Raw genomic sequence first — 21,106 nt, 5'->3', positions numbered from 1 at the left:
ACTAAGGAGTGCCAGTGTAGTGTCTGAGAGCCATAAAGTCGGGCGTAACCACTATCCAGATGCAAGTGTACAAGGGCTTGAACAGCAGTTCTGAAGCTACTCTCAAGAAGAATCCGTTTTACTTTCTTTAGGTGAGAGAACTGGTACCAGTCAGTCTTTGTGATTTTAGTAATGTTGTTCCTTGCTTGAGAGAGATGTTGGTGTTCAGGGTGAATCCAAGTGATTTGGCATTCAGTAAGCTGAGGTCTAAACCATCAAGGTTCATGTCACTAAGCCAGGTTTATACTGAATCCTTGATGTTTCTCTTGGCAAATAATGGAAATTCGGTTTTGGTTGGGTTGAGCTTCGGATAGACGCTGGGCATGCAAGTCTGGATTATGTGCAAGCAGTGTTTGAGGCATTGGATGTCCGAAATAGTGGAGACTTTTAAGTTGAGTTATATATCATCGGCAGGATAAGTAGCACACATCCCTAATGAAGGCTTTTGGCTCCTCTTAGCCACCACTGCTTTGTTAGCTTGCTTTGGAATGCCACAATCAAGACAGAGGCAGACAGCAACCTTCTCAAAGAACGGAACAACAGATTTGTCATTCAAATTAAGATATGCTAGAGGCCACCTCAAGAAACTCAATCAGGCACTTTTGTTACTCAGAGAACTTAGGTAGGGGCTAGAATGGAAGGGTTGACTGACAAAGACAAGTTCCAGCATTCTGTGCACTTAGTTTCCGATACACTATCACAATGCTGCAATTATTCTTTAATACTTAACTTATTGATTGCTTTCATTGCCACTATTGTCTTAAAGTTTATCTATCTTTAGAAAGGTTATATACATTGTGTGGATTTCTTGTGTGTGTCCATTAACCGTGAAAGGAGCTTCAGAATTCAGTAACAAACAAAAAATCATTTAGGTCTCACAGGACTGATTGTTGCCCAATACATACCAACCTCATGTAATAATATGCAGATGGTTCATGGGTTATAGTCCACCAGCACCATGTCTCATGTTGGTAAATTGTTTCTGAGCGTGTACTTGGTCAGAGTGTCTAGGGAATCTACAACTGTGCCATATTTTGCAGACTTGCAAAAAAATGTATCACTATGACCGTGTGCACTGTGACTCTAGCATTCAGTGCTTGAGTTTGTGTACTATTTCACTAAAACCTGTCATGTAAACATTGTTTTATCAGGTGATTTATTTTCAAATAACAAAATAGTAAGCAGGTTTAGATAATGTATTGGTAGCATAAAACATAAATGTAATTTGTGGGTTACACAGCTATGTACACCATATACATATATGGTTAACGCTTATAGCTCCAGAACATACCACTGCACTCTGACTGCAGTTTAAAATGATTGCAGTGACGCATTGTAAGGAAGAATGCTCTGCCATGTAAAAGACCTGCTTCCTTACATTAGTTTAACTACTCCACAAAGATGGGTGCTTAGCATATAAAAAAAAGACATACTGGATATTAAGCCAAAGTATTTCTCCACAGTGAACAGCTGCCAAAAACCGATAGTCACTCAAACTACATTTTCCATGACCAGGCCTGATTTGTGAATAAAAATCAGTTTTCACAACTATGCCTTAGAAAATGTTAGAGAAATAATTCAGTGTTTCTTTTTTTCTGGTATTAATCATCTAATTCAGTCTTAAAGTAGTTGTTTGATAAATGTAATGGAAAAGCAGCTTTTTAAAAAACACTTTGTGGGGCATGAGCACACACTGGATTAAAATCAGTTTGCCTGGTAGCCTCACTACAATTCCTGGGAGACGGAGTGAACAATTTAGCCTCTTCAAAGGCAAAAGAACTGCCACAGGAAGCATGAAGGCTGGAGGTTTGTCCACAATGTACACTTATAAAGTACATGTGATCTGGGAGGGTATAGGAACATATGCCAGCAAAAAGAAATGCCATAAACATTTTTCCTTTGAAGTAGAGATCCCAAGTAGGGGTTCTGGAAACTGAAACCATTCATTCCTAGAGCTTCTGAAGACATTCACCTGTGCCCAAAATAGAGAGAAAGGAGTTTCTATCATTTCAATGGTTATGTGTCCTTGAGTGGATTTGTTGAAGTGTCGTAGAGTGGAGTAGGAGGAGTAGAGGAGAGTTCAGTGGTTCAATGGGATAGTGTGTTGTGGAGTGGAAAGGGGTGGAATAGGGTGGAGTGGGTTAAGTGGTTTGGAATATATTGAGGTAGTGGGATGTATTGGATTGGGGTGGATTGGAGTGTCTTGGACTGGATTAGAGCGGGGTGAATGGAAATAGAGTGAGGTGGATTAGACTGGGGTGGATTTGAGTGTGGTGGGTTAGAATTGAATTGGGCTGGGTGGTTTGGATTGGATTGGAGTGATAGGTGTGGGTAGATTAGGGTGGGGTGATTTGGATTGGAGTTGGGTGGATTAGAGTGTACTGGAGTGGGGTGGATTTGAGTGTACTGGGGTGGATTGGATTCACTGAATTGGAGTGGAGAGTATTGGATTGGAGTGGGGTGGATTGGTCTGGATTGAAGTGGGAGAATTGGATTGGAGTGGGAGGGTTGGATTGGATGGATTGGATTGGAGTGGGGTGGATTGGATTGGAGTGGGATGGATTGGATTGGAGTTGGTCGGCTAATTGGGGTGGGGTGGATTGGAATCAGGTGGGGTGGGTTGGATTGAGGTGTGGTGGACTGCAGTGGGATTGGTTCGATTGGAGTAGGGTAGAGTGGATAGGATGGGAGTGGAGTTTATTGGATTGGAGTGGACTGTAGTGGGATGGATTGGGGTGGATGGGTGAATGGATTTGGTTGGAGAGGAGTGGACTAAACTGGGATGGGATGTATTGGATTGGGGTGGATTGTAGTGTATTGGATTGGGGTGGGGTGGATTGGATTAAACTGGGGTGGTTTGAATTGGGATGGGGTGGATTTGAGTGTGGTATATAAGATTGGATTGCCCTGTGTGGTTTTGATTTGGAGTGATAGGGAAGGGGTGAGGTGGATCGGGGTGGATTTGGAGTGATCGGGAAGGGGTGAGGAGGATTGGGGTGGACTTGAGTGGGGTGGATTGGATTCACTACACTGGATTCATTGGACTGGAGTGGGCTGATTGAATTGAATTGGATTGGATTGGGGTGGATTGGATTCACCCGATTGTTGTGGAGTGGATTGGATAATATTAGGATGGATTGGATTGGATTGAAGTGGGGTGGACTGGATTGGATTGGTGTGGGATGGGTTAGATTGGACTAGAGTGGGATGTATTTGAGTGGGTCAGCTGGGTGGATTGGATTTGAGTAGGGTGGACCGAACTAGGATGGGTTGGGGTGGATTGGGATAGAGTGTGGTGGGTTGGAGTGAGAGGGGTGGATTGGAGTAGAGTGGGGTGAATTATAGTAGGGTGGGGTGGATTGGAATGCAGTGGATTTAAATCGGGTGGGGTGGATTGGATTACGGTGTGGTGGACTACCGTTGGATTGGATTAGGGTGGGGGGGTGGATTGGTTTGGTTTGGGTAGGGTGTGTTGGATTGGATTATATTACGGGTGGATTGGAGTAATAGTAAAAGGATTTGTAAAGCACACTGATACTCTAGTGTCCCAGCACTAAGGGCCCAAATAAATACAAAACTGTTACAATCTAAAAAGCCAGGTCTTAATCTTTTTCTTAACTTCGTTTGGCGCAAGTCAAGGGGTAAGTTGTTTCAGCCTTGTGCGCCAAGAAAAGAAAAGGAACAACCACCAGCCATAGTCCGATGTATCCTAGGAATCTTAGCCAGATGATTAGTGGCAGATTGTAGAGCTCTCTCAGGTTTATAAAAAGAGATTCTGGCCGATGAATAAACAGGACCAGATCGATAAAGGGCTCTATGCATTAAAAGTGCTAGTTTAAAAGAAATCCTTTTTTCAATGGGAAGCCAGTGCAGGTTATGCAGAGGAATAGAAATATGCTCTCGTCTTGGAAGGCCAAGAACCAGTCATTCTGCAGTGTTCTAAACTATCTGGAGTCTATTAAGCAGATACTTAGGCAGACCTGCAAATAGCCCACTGGCATAGTCCAATCTGGACATCACCAAAGCCAATATTACAGTGATCTTTGAAGAAACGGATAGAAGATACAAGAACTTCTTAGCCACCTGCAGGATGCCAAAACATACACCAACCAGAGAAATAATGTGGTTGTGAAAAGACATCTTATTATCAAATTTGACACCTAGATTTCTTTACAGGAGTATCATGGGTGACAGGATCAGGTAGTCCTGAGTTCCAGTGAACATCCAGATCTAAAGTGAAATTGTGTCCATAACTGAGCACCTCCATTTTCTCAGTATTACACTTCAGTTTATTACTCGTCAACCACTGAAAAACAGCATAGCGACATGGTTGGATCACATCAGGGTTAATAGCTCTCCTTTTGCTGAACGCAGGTTCAGTTGCGTGAGGTGGATTACATTGAGGTGGGATTTATTTGAGTGGGGTGGATGGATCTCATTTGAGTGAAGTGGGGTGGATTGAACTGAGATAGGGCGGGGTGTATTGGATTGTGGTGGATTGGAGTGGAGTAAACTGGATGGATTAGAGTGTGGTGGAATGAACTGCAATGGGGTGGAGTGGATTGAATTGGGATAGAGTGAGGATGATTGGCCTGGGGTGGATTGAAGTGAGGTGGATTGGTGTGGGGTGGAGTCGAATGAAGTCGATTGACGTGGGGTAGATTAGGGTGGGATGGGCTGGAGGGGGGTGGATTGTATTGGTGGGTTGGATTGGAGTGGGGTGAATTGCATTGAGGTGAGGTGGATTGGATTGGGGTGGCCTGGGATGGACTGGACTGGACTGGAGTGGGGTTGATCGGATTGGGGTGGATCAGATCGCGGAGGATCGGATCAGATTGGGGTGGGATGGATTGTAGAGGATTGGAGTGGGATGGATTGGATTGGAATGGATTGGATTGAGTGTGGTGGAGTAGGTTGGGGTGGATTGGATTGAGTGTGATGGATTGGATTGGAGTCAGTGGGTTGGATTGGATTTGGGGGTGGACTGGATTGAGGTGGGGTGGATTGGAGTGGGGTGGATTGATAGGAGAGAGGTGGACTGGACTGGAGTGGGGTAGATGAAGGTGATTTGGAGTGGGATGGATTGGACTGGAGTAGGGTGGATTAATGTGAACTGGATTGGACTGGATTAGGTTGGTGTGGGTTGATTAGATTTGAGTGTGGTGGGCAGGGTAGCGGTGGACTTGATTGGAGTGGGGTGGATTGGGGTGGGGTGGAATGCATTGGAGTGGGCTGGATTGAACTGGAGTGGGGTGGATTGAACTAGAGTTCATTGGGGCGGGTGGGGTGAGGTGTATTGGATTGGAGTGGGGTTGCTTGGACTATGATGGATTGGGGTGGAGTGGATTGGATTGGTGTGGGGTGAACTGGTTTGTCATGGGATGGATTAAATGGGACAGAGTGAAGTGGGGCAGATTGTTTTGGATTGGAGTGGGGCATATTTGAGTGGGACAGATTAAAGTGGGGTGGGTTGGGAGTATTGAAGTGGGGTGGGTTGGAGTTGATTGGTTCGGAATGAGTGGTTTGAATTGGAATGGAATTCAAAGGGAAAACCTGGACTGGAACAGCACATCACGCACGGACCTCGGAAACTTGGCAGGGCTGGGTGGATTGTAAAGGGGCGGATTGGAGTGGTGTGGATCGGGGTGTACTGCATGAGTGTGTTAAAGCATAGTTTCTGAAATTACCCATAATAAAGAAACAATGTTGCTTTGTCATATTTAGAACAAGATAATGGTCCTCTTTTGAGAACAGCGCCCACGTGCAAGTACAAAAGAAAACATGAGTGCAAAGTGAGAAAAGAGGCATTGGCAAAATAAAAGAAAGTTAGTTCTAAAAAATAAAACTTTGCAATTTTGTTTGTCCTGCTGGGCACGTTTTTGACAGTCACAAGCCTTCGGTTTGCAGGGCACTAGAAAGTTAAAAAGAAAGAAATAGTGTCTCAATTATGTCGGGAGCAGCAGATCTCCACTGATTAAGTTTAATCAATCAGTGCTTGAGCCATGCTCCACACAGAGGAGCGGAAATAATGCCACGCCTGCAGTGACAAATTAGGAGTCTGTAAAGAAGACTGTCACTAAAGTCAACAAATGGTAAGCGACATGCGGGGTCCAAGCCCTTTACTGTACACAACAGTTTCTCAAGTGAGACACATACGCTATCACATGCACTTGCAGGTTTGACCCCAAAAAGAGCTTATTCTGGACGAAGATCTAGCTTTCTGACAAATTCGTTGTAAATCCATTCAGCGTTTCGGGCTGTAGTAGTGTTAAAAAAATGCAAAATACCCATAGAGATTGCATGGGGAAAAAGCGTTTTGGGACTCCCCTTTTTCTCGTCCCCCGCTTGACTATTCACCCTGAAACTTTCCAGATAGCAGCTGAACTAACTGGCATACTAGTTTTGAACATTTTGTCAAGATTTGTCAAACGGGGCCAAAGATATTAGCAAAACAAAAAAACACCTATGGGAAAAGTTGGTCCTGACTATAACTGGTTATTGCCAGTAGGTAATATATTCAACCTAGCAAAAGCTTGTAATTTAGCAGCTTTGGCTGCACACAGTAGATCTACTTACAGGGAGCTGGAACGCAACTAGTAGCTCACAATCTCCTCTTTGGAGAAAACTGATCTAACCAATGAGAGGATTGTTTAGTATTATTAATAGCAGATAATCAGACACCGTCAGGGCAAAACCCAGGCTAATGCAGATTTCCTCTCTATGTATCCCCTTTTCCCCAGCTGGGAAAATCTAGGGGTGAGGGGTGTCTGAGGGATCAGGAATGACAGAGGAGGCAGAGGGGTCAGATGGAGATTTACCAGACATTCCATGATGGGCAAAACCGTCACCAGCACCTAAACAAGCATTGGCATAGCCAATAAGTCTCGCCTTCTGGACCTTTATACGTTTTTTGCAAGCCCCGCTTACATTTCAAGCACAAACATGCACTTCCAGAGCACTCAACTCCATTACAGCACCTAGAATTTGCACGCATACAGTTCCAGCCACCGACCCATGCACATTGCATTTACCTCCATGATCATTGCCCATCTAAGCTCTTTGGCAGTTACAGCTACCACTGCTGGTATACCAACAATGACAGAGTTGTGATTGGAGAGAGGAGGCCGTGAGCATCCACCGCAGCCACTGGAAGGACGGGTGGTGGGAAGTAGGGACCCGCTTGGAGAACTGGGAAGCTAGAAAGCACTAACGGCTCTGCAAGTGATCACACTAATCGAAGCATAAGTGGGAAGTATAAAGCAACCCGAGCTCCCGCTTCTTGTGCTCATCGCGGAGCTCTGCCACTCTGAGGCTCCTAAATATAATGTGAAAGAGCTTACCAGCAGTGGGCGGAAGCCATTTTAGGCAGCCTGCTCTGTTTACACCCTGCCTGCCTGCTCTGGGTTTGGCGGCGGTGGGGAGAGGTGGAAGAGGCTAGTGCTGTGCGGAAATAAAGAAAAGCTCACCTGTGCTTGAAACACTGAGCATCTGCAAAACACATAAATAACTATAGCATTGCGTGAAGTGTGTACATAAATTAAAAGAACATCACGTCCATGAAGCACGGCGGCCGTGAATCGGGCCCGTGCTAAGAAGGAAGTGCTGGCTGGATGCTGAATTTGCTTTCCATTTTGACGGGAGCGTCTCTGTCGCCATTTTGAAACTGAAAAGGAGCCAAACCAAAGGGGAAAAAAAGTGCACTGACAAACACATACATTAAGAATAGAGTAAGCATACATGTAACGGGCAGTCTCCATTGGAGGAAACCAAGCAATGAAAGGAGGGACAAATACAACTAAGTGACCAGTAAAAAAAGACACGCATTTATGAAAGCCACTACAAAGAACCAGTTAAAAGCAATGGGCAGCAATGGGCGTGCACTTACTCCAGAGAGTAGGTAACAGCATGTCTTGAAGAGAGAGTGCATGCGCTGCCTAGGTGAGACCTAAAAAGAAAGAGATACAGCTAAAATAAAGAAAGGACAACGGCAAGGTGCAACATACATTAAAACAAAGGAAGGACTTTGTTTCCAACAAAAGGAGAGGGTTAACATCAAAAGGGAAGAAGGACTACAACAAGAGGAGGTGGGGCTTAGTGAAGTGAGCAAAGAAGGAGGAAAATAAAGTCAAGGAGAGGAGCGCAAGACACCAAGGAACTCCGCCGGAAGGAGACACAACCCAGGGCTATCACCATAATCAAAGAGCAGGAGACCGTGGCAAACACTGACGGGTCTCCTGAGGATGGATCCCTCTGAAGCAGCCCTCGATACCGCCACGCTCCCAGAGGAGTGTAGTTAGCCTATGCGACTGCACAAGTATGAGGGTGATGGGTAATGGCTGGTGAACCCAGGAACACTGCCAGCATCAAATAAGAAGGGAAGGGAAGGGAAAGGAGAATTTCTTTTTAAAAAGAAAGCAAGCTAGAAGAAAGGGAAAGATCTTTAATAGACAGGTGCCTGAAGGAAAGAATAAGGTTGTACAATAAAAAAAGCCCTGGAATCCGCTAATTAAGTTTCTCTGGCTCGATACATTGTTTGTTTTTTCAGTTTCTTTTTGTTTTATTTTCCTTTTCTTCACTATTCATATGTACAATAAGGCATGCACAGAGAGAGAGAGGGCAGAAAGAAAGGATACAAATAAACACCATTCGGAGAGGACAGAGAGATGTGGTGAACTCATAAAGGGAAAGAAGCGCGAGAAGAAAGGAAGACAGACAGCAAGTAAAAGAAAAAGTACTAACAACTGACCAGACATAGGAGAAGGGTAGAGAGTACAACTATAGATAGATTTTGGTACAAATTACTTACTGTGCTTCACATATTTTAATCAGAGGAACTCCGGATGTGTACTCTCCAACCTATAAAGGAAAAAAAGAAAAGGATACAGAAGAAAAGTTGACACTGTTGAGCATATGATTTGAGACGATTCCCCAAAATCCTCAAAATTGCCTTTGAGTCTGATTTAGGTTTTGGTGGACCGGTTACTCCGTCACAACAGTGACAGATATCCTGTCCGCCAAATTATAAATCCCATAGGAAATAATGTGATGTATATTTTGGCGGGCAGGATATCTGTCAGGCCCTTAGTTCCCCTCTAGTTGTTGCACCTGAGAAGAAGAAAAAAACTTATGTTTTTATTTGACAACCCAGATAATTTCGCTGACAGTCATAAAGTTGATAGCAGTGAAGAAAACAGTATTTGTTGTCATATGTTGGTTGCTATCCATTTTAGCTCCTTCACGGCGCTATTGTTAAGTATTTCTTTACTATAACTCAGCGGTACTCATTTTTTAAACCTCTGGACTATTAAACACATTACTCACTGACACTGGCGTTACTCCATTTCTGCCTGTAAGAAATTACTCTGTTGGCATTGACTTCACGGTGTGCTGCTGTCATCAGCCAGACCTTTCTTTAGGGTTTCATTCGCTTGAGGTGTGAAGAGGCGCTGATAAGGTGCGTCCTCAGGTATGTGAGTATGTACATGGTATGTGCATGATGGTTGCTTTTGCCACACTCCCAGTAGATCTGCATGAATGCTCTGATCAGTGGAGGCTCCTCCTCTATGGCGGAGGAGCATTGCTACCCTGCCAGCAGCAGCAGCTGCAAAACTTGAGAAATAAAACGATAATAAAGCATGTTTATTATCGTTTTATTTTTCTCTATAACATCGGGTCTAGGGGATGGGGGAGTGGGGATGATCGGCTGAGGGGTAGTGGTAGGCACACTGTTTCCAGTGTGTATGTGGGTTTGGCTGGCCGTCTCAGGACGGCCAAACCGACATGCACACTGAGCTGTCTCAAACCTGAGCTGTGTTGCTGGGTTGGAGACAGCAGGCATAGGCTCCCAGTTTGTCTGCAAGCGCAAATCGAGGGTATTTAGGCCAATCCTGGTGCTGTTCTCATGCTGCCAGCAGCGTCAGGATTGGCCTCAGGACAGTCTGGGAGCCTGTGCCTGCAGTGGAGCCAGAAGGACAGTGATGCGGAGGGCATTCAGGTATTTATTTATTTATTTTGTCCCCCACCCCTGACACCAGCGGCAACTGGCTCTGATAACCAATGGCATTGCATGTTCTCTACATGGCTGAGTTTTGCACCTATTGATCTACAAATACATTCTGGCCATTGGAATCCATTTAAGCACGACAACCATGTAGGCTTACAGAGGTCGTAGACGGGGTTTTAAGGACATTTTTAGGATTGTGATTGTATTTATGATAAACCTGAGTTAATTTTTATAAATTAGTACAGCATCCTTCCCGTTGTGTTTCTTACACTTTTTAAAGGTCCCTTCCCATCCCTTCACCGTTTCAGAAGCTCCAAGTCCACTGACCAAAATCTTCTAAGCTAACTCTAAATTTGGCTCGAAGGAGCCTCAAAACAAACCACCCTTTGTTAATAGAATTAGCATACGGAGCGCATCTAAAATCTTCAAGGCTGCGAGTCCCGCAAATAAAGACCAATCAAACATACACATAAAACGAAACACATTAACAATGCTCCGCCATCACGACCATGTCATCTTCCTGTCTCCATCATTCCAACCCTCCTCCCACCGCATCGCCGCCCTCAGACGTTTCTAAATCAAGCATTCTAGGCATGGTTCAAATCAGCCTCAGGACTCTCAAGTAAGTTGGGCATGTCAACTCAGTGAATTCTGCAGATAGAATCTGCAGAAATGGCTTCCATAATTCACTCAACTCCCCTGTCCGCTGCTGCGAGGCCAATGTGAGTTTCTCCATGGCAAGAACAAACCAGAGTTTCTGAAGCCACGCATTACGTGTCAGGACTCTATCCGTGCCCCACATGGTTAGAATCAGTTGTAGGGCTGCATTAAGTGCCAGACCCATCTGTCTCCCTCTCAACTACTTCAAGGGAAAGGTAAGGGGATTAGGCAGCCCCAGCAAAATGTATGATGGAAATCTTAGTGTGGAACTCTGTGTCAATCTTGTCTATTATGCCCTCCCAGTAGCGATGAAGTTTGGGGCAGTGCCAAAGCAGATGCACAAGTGTACCCGTGCCTCCGCATCTCCTCCAACAGAGGTCAGATTTAGCAGGGTCCCATGTGCGCCGGAGTGTAGTACCAGTAGGAGGCCCGCTGCATTATACGCTATGTGATGTATTCTATAAAAAAATACTGTCCCACTCCTCGTCTGAGAACTCCCTCTCCCATCGCAACTGTCCTTTAGTTTTAGGCGGGCGCTGGTCCCCCTGTAAGAGCCGATAAAGTTCTGAGATGACTCCCTTATCGTCTTTCTTTAACAGGAGCCATTTCTCAAAGGGCGTAAGGGTTCTATCTATCAACGCTCTGTTTGGTGGCTGCAGTGCCCAGTGCCGTATCTGGTAATACATCAATCTATCAGCCTCCGTTAAACCATACGCTTCCCTCATCTGTGCAAAAGACAAGACCCTCTGTTCGTCAAAGAGACACCCCACCCTTTTACAGCCCCCCTCATGCCAGCGTCTCAGGGCTTCCAGCCGAAGCCCGGGCTCAAAGTCTGGATTTGCACCTATGGGAGTCATCGGGGATGGGAAAGACGTCAAGCCGGATCGACTGGCCACGGCATCCCATGTGCGCAATGTGACCCCCGTAATCGGAGAGGAATAAAGTCCGGCTGCCCTATGTCGGCGTCGAAGCCATGGCTCCTTTCATATATGCGAGCCCGCTACAGCCTGGTCCATGAAGCACCAATGTTTCTCAGTGAGTGGGCGATTCCACTCCAAAAGAAAACGCAGCTGTGTCGCCTGAAAATATCGCTGGAGGCAAGGGATCGCCAAACCTCCCCTACTCTTAGTCCGGTACAGCATCCGTCACGATAACCGCGCCGGTCGTCCCTCCCATATAAACCTCAGAATCGCTGATTGAAGAGTCGCTATTGTTCTCGGGGGAGGACTTAGCGGAAGCACCTGAAATACATAGAGAATGCACGGCAAGGTAGTCATCTTCACCGCCGCCACCCTACCCAGCCAAGACAGTTTATGCCTCCCCCATGAGTCAAGATCTCGCTGGACCTCACGAACCAGCGTCGCATAGTTCCGGCTCGCTGTCTTAGTGACCGAGGTCGCTAGCTCAACTCCTAAATAGGGAAGACTCATGGACGACCAGAGAAAGGGGTAGCTAGCTCTCAAGTCAGCCTCATGATCCGGTCCCATCGACAAACCGAGAACCTGAGACTTCTGCATATTAACTCGGAATCCCGAGACCCGACCAAACTCGACTATTGAGTGCCGGCAGTGAGGTCATAGGCTCCGCCAGGGTAAGGATCACATCATCCGCATAGAGGGTGATGAGATGGTGGTCTCCGCCAAACCTCACCCCGGAAACCAAGGGACTATCCCGCAATCTCTGCGCAAGGGGCTCCATATATAGCGCAAATAAGAGGGGAGACAGCGGGCATCCCTGTCTGGTCCCGCATCCGATCGGAAAAGACAGGGAGAGCTCCCCATTAACTCGAACCGCCGCCCTGGGTGACCTATAAACGCAACTGATCCAGGACCTGAAAACGGGTCCCAGCCCGAATCTCTCCAACACTTTAAAGCGATAGGGCCAATGCACCCTATCAAACGCTTTTTCAGCGTCTATAGAGAGGAAGAGCGCCTCCCTACGGGAGCGGTCCGTTTTATCCAACAGGTGCAGGAGCCGTTTCGTATTGTCGCCGCATTGTCGGTTTGGTATAAAACCCAATTGATCCGGGTCGATGAGACCCGGCAGATAAAAATTAAGGCGGGAAGCAAGAATGCCAGTAAACAACTTAGCATCTATATTCAGGAGCGAGATCGGTCTGTATGAGGCACAGTCCTCTCGGTCCTTACCCGGTTTATGTATGACTACAATAGTAGCATCCAACATGCTAGGTGTCAGAGCTCCTGTCATCCGAAAGGAGTTAAAAAGACGCACCAGCAGCGGAGCAAGTTCCACGCAAAAAGTCTTATAGAATAGGGCCGTAATCCCATCTGGGGCACTTCCCAACTTTTAGTCGGGAAATTGCCGAAATAACCTCTTCCAGCCTTATCGGCTGGTCCAACCGCAACGCCTCCTTCTCACCAAGAGGCGTGATTGCTATGCCCTCTAAGAATGAATCCAAAGCCTCGGGCTCTCCCTCATCAGCCGCATATAGGCCCCGCTAAAACTCTGCAAAAGCCTCTGCAATCTGATCACTCGTACCCGTCGCTATGCCAGAGGAAGAGCGGATCAATTTTATCGCAGACGCTGCACGCTGTGCTCGTAACCGGTGTGCCAATAACTTCCCACACCTATTGCTCCCAAGATAGAATTTGTGCTCGAGTCTCACTATCGCATACTCCGCCCTATCCCAGCCCAGCCTCTTCAGCTGTTGCCTCACCCTCTCCAGCTCCCACCAGATTCGAGGCGCACCAGTAGTCTTGTGGGTGCGCTCCAGGACAGCCACCCTCTGCTCCAGCTCCTCCCTTATCTCTCTCTTTGCCTTGTTATCCATCACCTCGCCCCGCACCACTGCCTTCATAGCCTCCCATACTATCTCCGTTGAGGTGCTGGCATCATCATCATTAAAACTAAGATAGTCCGCAATCACGCGTCGAAGTGACTCTACCGTTGTCTCACTCTGAAGCAGGGAATCTATAAGGCGCCAACTTGGGGTACCCACCGGTCTCACCCCCACTGTGACCTCCAAGGTAATTGGGTCAAGATCAGCCAGAGCTCTGGGTTCAATCGTGGCCTCCCTGACCCGGGAGACAAATTCCTACGAGACCAGGAAAAAATCAAGCCGAGCGTAAGTCTTGGTTGCCGCAGAGTAAAAGGAATAATCTCGGAGCGTAGGGTTCAACTTTCTCCAAATATCCTCCAACCCACAATCAGCCAACCACTGCCGCCCCACCTCCGATAAAGCCCCAGTTTCTCCAAAGCGTTGGCCAGAGCGGTCAAGCTCATTGTCCATTACCAAATTAAAATCTCCCCCCACTAAAATGGCACTATCTGGTGAACTAAGAGTTGGGGAGATCACCTGTCTCAGGAATGCCTCTTGTTGGGCATTCGGAGCGTAAAGAGAGGCGACAGTAAAAGAGAAGGCCCCAAGTTTTATTCTAATGGCCAGGAATCTGCCTTGTACTTCATGAATCCTCCCCACTATCTCCCCAGAGAAGGTCCTGAAAAGCAATATCGCTACGCCTGCATGCTTTGTAGTTGCTGAGGACCAAATCTGCCTGGGAAACCACCTTGAGCGCATGCGATATGTGTCTTTATGCAACAAATGTTTCTCCTGCAGTAAGCATATGTGACACCCAGATTTCTCCAGACCTGACAAAATCGCTTAGTCGGATTATTCAGCCCACGGACATTTAAGCTAAGACACTTAACCGTCATACAGCACAGGAAAGCAGTTCTTCAGGTAGGAGGAAGATCTACAGAGTAGCCAAGATCCAGAACCGGACCCCTGCCACTCCAGCCCACATGGCCAAGCCTCCAAAACCATGCCTAAACAAGCTTGCAGGGAAGCATACAAACAAATAAACAAAATGCACAACGGGTGCCTATACCAACAAAGTCCTCTCTCCCACTTCCAAAGAGGTAAAAGTCTCAGCTGGGCTGTAGAACCACACATGTTCCTCCCCCGAGTCCACCGGCTCCGCCGCCCAGGCCCCTTCACTCAGTCACAGGGCCGTGGCCAACGGCCCGAGCCCACCAGAAGGTCCCCAGCGCTCTTCTTGTGGCTTTTAAGGGGTGAAAGAGGTCAGTGTGCACATTTGCTTGCTCATTAAGTTAGAGAGAGATAAATGGACTTTGCTTATTCTGTTCAAGTTTTACTATGGAGTGTTTTTTTTATTTTTTTTCTTACCTCAGACCCTATTTCAACTTGCAAAACACGCTGATTTAATTGATGCATTTTCGAGTAGGCTACGTCTTGTGTTGTAAACTTAGGTATTCTTAAAAGTTCGTAGCGCTATGTGTGATTTTCTTTGTTTTTATAACTGATAGTTTTAAATGCCTCCGTTAAATGACGCCTTGGTTAAATCATTCCTGCTTTACATGTGAAACCGTAATAGTGCTTCAGGTGGAATGCATGACAAGTTAGTCCATCAGTAACCGATATCTCTTTATTCCAACAGCATGAAAGACAGAAATAAGGGAGAACTTATCCCAACAGTGGTGAAACAGTCTGTGTCCTATATGAAGTTGAAAGGTAAATAAATGATAGGATTAAAAACCTTTCTTTTTATCGCTGTCTCTCTGGAATTATATCGGTCTACTTTTCACTGGTAACAGGTTTCTTAAAGATTCTGTGCACAGCGCTATTACCGTAAACATCTGTGAATACCTTACTTAGAAGTTTGATCATACCATAGCATCAGATTGCCATGCATTTTTTATTTTAATCGACTTCTAAAGTAGAAACACTTTGAATAGCATTCTGAATTCTTATTTTATGTTACTACCTATTGAGGTAAAAAAAACAAAAAACTTTGAACCCAATATTTTTCTGGAAACATTGCTTTTGAAGTCAAATGACATAACCCTTCACATCTAATTACACTTATAATGATACATTATGCACTGGAAGATGCGAGAACAATTTGACATGGATAACATCTTACATGGTTGCTCTTTGATGAACAAGGCAGTTAATAATTTGGAACCATCATTTCGTGCAGCTTGCTACTATGCAAGAAAAATACTGAAAAGAATTGGCCACCCACCCCACCCTGGGAGTAGCACCCTTTGCAAGGATGCATAGCTTGGGTGATAATCTACTCACAAGTTGGTATTGAAGTGAGACTCGTTGTTCTGTTTGGATGCCAAAAAAACTTCAGGCAGCTGCCAGAAAGTAAAATCCATAGCTACAATGATCCTATCATATAAGAATTTGGACGTCACCCTGGCTACCTTTTCTCTGGTAGATAAGAGAGTGTTGGAGATGTAGGATTCCATTAACACAACCTCGTGCTTTAAATTATATATCACTGGCAACTCTTCCAGTATCCTAGTTCCGCATGGAAAGTTTCTCCACTGTCATCTGACACAGCAGTTTTTATTTAGTGGGATACATAGGTATATAATATGAATTTAACTTAATTGTAAACTGCATTAGGTACTTTCACCCAATAATGTCTAACCCTTTTTCTGCATAACCTTTTCTGTGGGTATATTACTGATAAAATTCAATGTCAACTACTACATTAATAAATTCATTTGCTCTGATGTGCGCTGAGATGGATGTTAGCTCATGTGTACCACTTTAGGCAATGCTACTGATCGACAAATCTGCCTTAAAAGTGATAGGGTATTTTGAATATATGATATGATTCAGGGGTCTCCAACAGGTAGCCCGCGAGCTATTGGTAGCTCACCAGTACCCTCAAAGTAGCTCCTTGAAGTGTAGTCCAGAAAAGTATGCAATTTAGACGATTTAACCACATTGAAGAAGGCAGACCTAAATACATCTGGACCATTAGAGTGGTAGCCACACCAATGTTGGGGGTCATACGCTTACACACAAATACACACTGTAACAGCACAAGGGACTTGCAACATTACCACTTTTTCCACTCTCAATTTAGCAAAGTCACATGCTTAAGTGTGTTGTGTGTGTGGGTAAAACTCAAGATGTTCTCGACATGTAATTACTCAAAGGGAAAAAGGTATACTGCTAGAAAGATTTGGATTTGAGAAGGGGATCTGCTGATGTTTAAAAACAAAGTGATTGGAAATTCAAAACCTATTTAAAGCTGCTCTCTGAATGGAAGTTCATGGTGTGTTTGGGCGATTTATAGCTGCTAGTATTTCCTTTGTGACAGTGGACACTTGCTGTGCTGTTATTACAATCGTCATGTGGAGGCATTTTAAACTGATATAACTTTTTACCAACATTGATGTTGGTAACCCCATCTTACTTGTTGGGGTGGTCTGTGTTCTACCAACAAATCAAGTTTTTAAGTATTATTGTGCCAAAATATTGTATCCAATATGTTGACATTCACAACATCATGTACCTAAGTATAACTTCATTTACATTCTGAACTCCATATCTATTTATCTTGATATATTTATAAAAGTAGTTTTGCAAGTTGTGGTCACTATTGTGGTGCTATTTGATGGGGTCACTACTGCAACTATGATCAAATTCATTAGTAGCTCTAGACAATTTTTACTGATCAGAAGTAGCTCTCGTTATAGGAAAGGTTGGAGACCCCTGATCTGATTCTTCTATTCTGTGTGATGACCTTGCACATGGCCATCCACCATTGTCAACACTAAGTTAATCATGTTTTCCTCCGCTTTATGTGCTGCCTCTGTCACAGTGTTATCATTTATTTGTTAGGACTCATTTGAAAACCACAGCTAACCTACCCATTCTTGATTCGTAGTTGGACACGTTATTCCCCACTGAACCCATATCTATTTTCCCTCACTATGTCTCGGGTGCCTTTTTTATAGTGTATTAAAATTTCCTGCTATGGCCAGCTTCTTAAAGGACGACATTGGCTTCTCAATCCCTTCAACCAATAACTTCAGCCTTCTCTAGAGGTGGGCTGCTATCCCTACCAAAAGATTTCAGGAACTCCTTTACTGAAACAATGCACTGCAACTAATTGTCTATTATTCTGACAGATGGACACATCAGATTTGGGGGTGTCTTACAAAATTCTTAACTCATACACATACACCTCAGTGAGTTTTTATACCATTATAGCACCTGAAACATCCTTCTGGTGTGTTGTTATAGTGTTCAGCTGAGATACAGAATGCTGCTCTACCTGTGTCACAGCCTTCTGAAACATGAAGATGTGTTGCATTGTTAGCTTTTGAGACAAATACAGGCAAATGGTCTAATGTCCTCCTACACCTAAAGGATGGAAATGTAGGACAAACTGCATTTCAGTTGGAAAGGCACAACCGTCAATAGCCACCATTAGGTTATTGAATGTGTAACACCGCGCCTTTCCATTTTATAGGTTGCTTAGCTGGGCTGCACAGGAAAATGGGAGGTTGGCTGAAATTCTGCACCGTGATGGTGCGGAAGAGGCACTCCCTGTACTCAGTCGTATCCCGCACTCCCTTCCACCAGTCCAGTGACGTCACACACACTGCATTAATGTAGAGATGAATGTGACCTGTCCTGCCCCTGTACTTTGCACCCATTGATTCGGATTTCAGAAGGAATGGCAGAGGTGAAGTATGAGGCAGACTTCTCTCTAGCATCTCCTACAGTACTTTAACCGGGGCATCAACTGTACTTATGACACCAAAGCCAGAAACTCAACTGAATTCCAAATTGAAATCTGGGCACAAGGCAGCCAAATCCAAGATGCCCAGCTTGGTAATTCACAAAACTGTTTTAAAATATTTTATAAAAGGACTAGCTTAATTCCTTTATAATGGGCACAAACACATGCTCCCACAGTAAGGATTGTGATGAGAAGAGTTGAACTGAAGATCACTGGTAGGTTTTAAGAGCATTAAACACTCAGTATTTTATTCATACTTTTTTATGTTGTGTCCATTGTATTTTGGTTGCCTTTCTATTCTTTCACATGTAGGTGTGAATGTAAGCATGTGGAACTTTAGCAATTTATTACTGTTATAATTATTTTTAGGTCTGACTGCAGGCAACCTTAATGCTTGACTGACCTATTGTTACCAGTTCTATAAAATACACAGAGGGGGCTTTGTCTCTGCCCCAGAGGGATATTTGTAATGCACGAGGGACTATTTTACATCTCAAAAATACACTCAGTCATCACACATTATATTCTCAAGCACGTATTGTATATGGAAAACAGTTTCTTTTAGTTTTGGATTTCACTGCAGGAGGCTTTTTTCCTTGTTTTAATCAGGATTTTAAGATTTCTGCCTCATTGTGCTCTCCTTTTCCAGATTGTGCAGCCAACTCCAAAATGGACAATTCCCTCTCAAACCTATGTCTTCCAGGATCATAAAAACAAAAACTGCAGCCTCACGAGGCCTCAGTGGTGGTCCTCTTGGGCGTAAACTATTCTGACGTGTCCGTCCCCATTCAACCACTGCCCTGCCCTGCTGCTATGTGCTGCTCATAGTGAGTGTGGCCGCTGGCTCCTTGCCACTGCTGCTGGAGTACTGCTCAGTGAGAGGGCGCAGACCCTCCTACCCCTGTCACAACGCTCCCTTTCCTGTGTTGTTTCTATTGGCATAGCAAACCACACGTGTCATCTGTTTTACACGTTTGCAAGAGCAGGGATACATCCCAGTGATGTCGTTGATAGTGTTTCTTATATGCAGAGAAGAACAATTATGTTTGTAATGGCCCACATCAAAATGAGATACGCAGACTTTGTGGGTTCCCCTGAAGGAGGCCAAGAAATTAGCCAAAATACAGTGAAAATTTCGTTTTTTTCGAAAAAGTGGCTGCAGAAGAAGGCTTGTGGTTTTTTCTCTGAAAATGGCATCAACAAAGGGTTTGCGGTGCTAAAATCACCAGCTTCCCAGCTTTCAGGAACAGGCAGACTTGAATCAGAAAACCCAATTCTTCAACACAAATTTGGCATTTTACTGGGACATACCCATTTTTATGATTTTTTTTTGTGCTTTCAGCCTCCTTCCAGTCAGTGACAGAAATGGGCGTGAAACCAATGCTGGATCCCAGAAACCTAAACATTTCTGAAAGGTAGACAAAATTCTGAATTCAGCAAGGGGTAATTTGTGTAGATCCTACAAGGGTTTCCTACAGAAAATAACAACTCAAAAATAAAAATATTGAAATTGAGGTAAAAAAAACAGCAATTTTTCTTCACGTTTTACTCTGTAACTTTTTCCTGCAATGTCAGATTTTTGAAAGCAATATACCGTTACGTCTGCTGGACTCTTCTGGCTGCGGGGATATATAGGGCTTGTAGGTTCATCAAGAACCCTAGGTACCCAGAGCCAATAAATGAGCTGCACCCTGCAGTGCGTTTTCATTCTATACCGGATATACAGCAATTAATTTGCTGAAATATAAAGAGTGAAAAATAGCTATCAAGAAAACCTTTGTATTTCCAAAATGCACACAAGATAAGGTGTTGGGGAGCAGTGGTTATTTTCACATCTCTGAATTCCGGGGTGACCATACTAGCATGTGAATTACAGGGCATTTCTCAAATAGACGTCTTTTTTTACACACTCTCTTATATTTGGAAGGAAAAAATGTAGAGAAAGACAAGGGGCAATAACACTTATTTTGCTATTCTATGTTTCCCCAAGTCTCCCGATAAAAATGATACCTCACTTGTGTGGGTAGGCCTAGCGCCCACGACAGGAAATGCCCCAAAACACAACATGGACACATCACATTTTTTGACAGAAAACAGAGGTGTTTTTTGCAAAGTGCCTACCTGTAGATTTTGGCCTCTAGCTCAGCCGGCACCTAGGGACACCTACCAAGCCTGTGCATTTTTGAAAACTAGAGACCTAGGGGAATCCAAGATGGGGTGACTTGTGAGGCTCTGACCAGGTTCCGTTTTCCCTAATCCTTTGCAAACCTCAAAATTTGGCTAAAAAAACACATTTTCCTCACATTTCGGTGACAGAAAGTTCTGAAATCTGAGAGGAGCCACAAATTTCCTTCCAACCAGCGTTCCCCTAAGTCTCCCGATAAAAATGGTACCTCACTTGTGTGGGTAGGCCTAGCGCCCACGAAAGGAAATGGCCCAAAACACAACGTGGACACATCACATTTTTTCACAGAAAACAGAGGTGTTTTTTTGCAAAGTGCCTTCCTGTGGATTTTGGCCTCTAGCTCAGTCGGCCCCGGGGGGTGGGGGGGCAGAAATGGCCTAAAATAAATTTATAGGCTGATCTGCCCCATGGCCTAAATTAAATTTTACCCCCTGTCCCCCTGTATCCCCCCCGGGAGCGACCCTTGCCTACGGGGTCGCTCCCCTTGCGTGACATTGGGGAAAAAAACAAAAAAAAACTGTGCCTAGTGGTTTCTGCCCTTTGGGGGCAGATTGACCTAAAATCGGCCGATCTGCCCCCAAGGGGGGCAGAAATGGTCTAAATACAATTTGCCCCCCAGGGGAGCGACCCTTGCCTAATGGGTCGCTCCCGATCGCTAAAAAAACAAACAAACTAAACACAAAA

General features: G+C 44.8%; 1 protein-coding gene across 4 annotated transcripts in view; it reads left to right on the top strand.

The window, feature by feature from the left end:
• The window catches only part of ARHGAP8 (Rho GTPase activating protein 8), a 778,529-nt gene that overhangs the window by 578,106 nt on the left and 179,317 nt on the right, over nucleotides 1-21,106 (top strand). For all 4 annotated transcript variants that reach the window (XM_069228274.1, XM_069228273.1, XM_069228270.1 and 1 more), the window contains one exon: nucleotides 15,121-15,194. In XM_069228274.1, coding sequence (XP_069084375.1) covers nucleotides 15,121-15,194 — 74 coding nt within the window. The remainder of the gene's footprint in view (nucleotides 1-15,120; nucleotides 15,195-21,106) is intronic.

This window comes from Pleurodeles waltl, chromosome 4_1, assembly GCF_031143425.1.
Source record: "Pleurodeles waltl isolate 20211129_DDA chromosome 4_1, aPleWal1.hap1.20221129, whole genome shotgun sequence".
NCBI classification, from domain to species: Eukaryota; Metazoa; Chordata; class Amphibia; order Caudata; family Salamandridae; genus Pleurodeles; species Pleurodeles waltl.
Note: the sequence above shows the minus strand (reverse complement) of the source record. Positions and strands in the feature narration are given on the sequence as shown.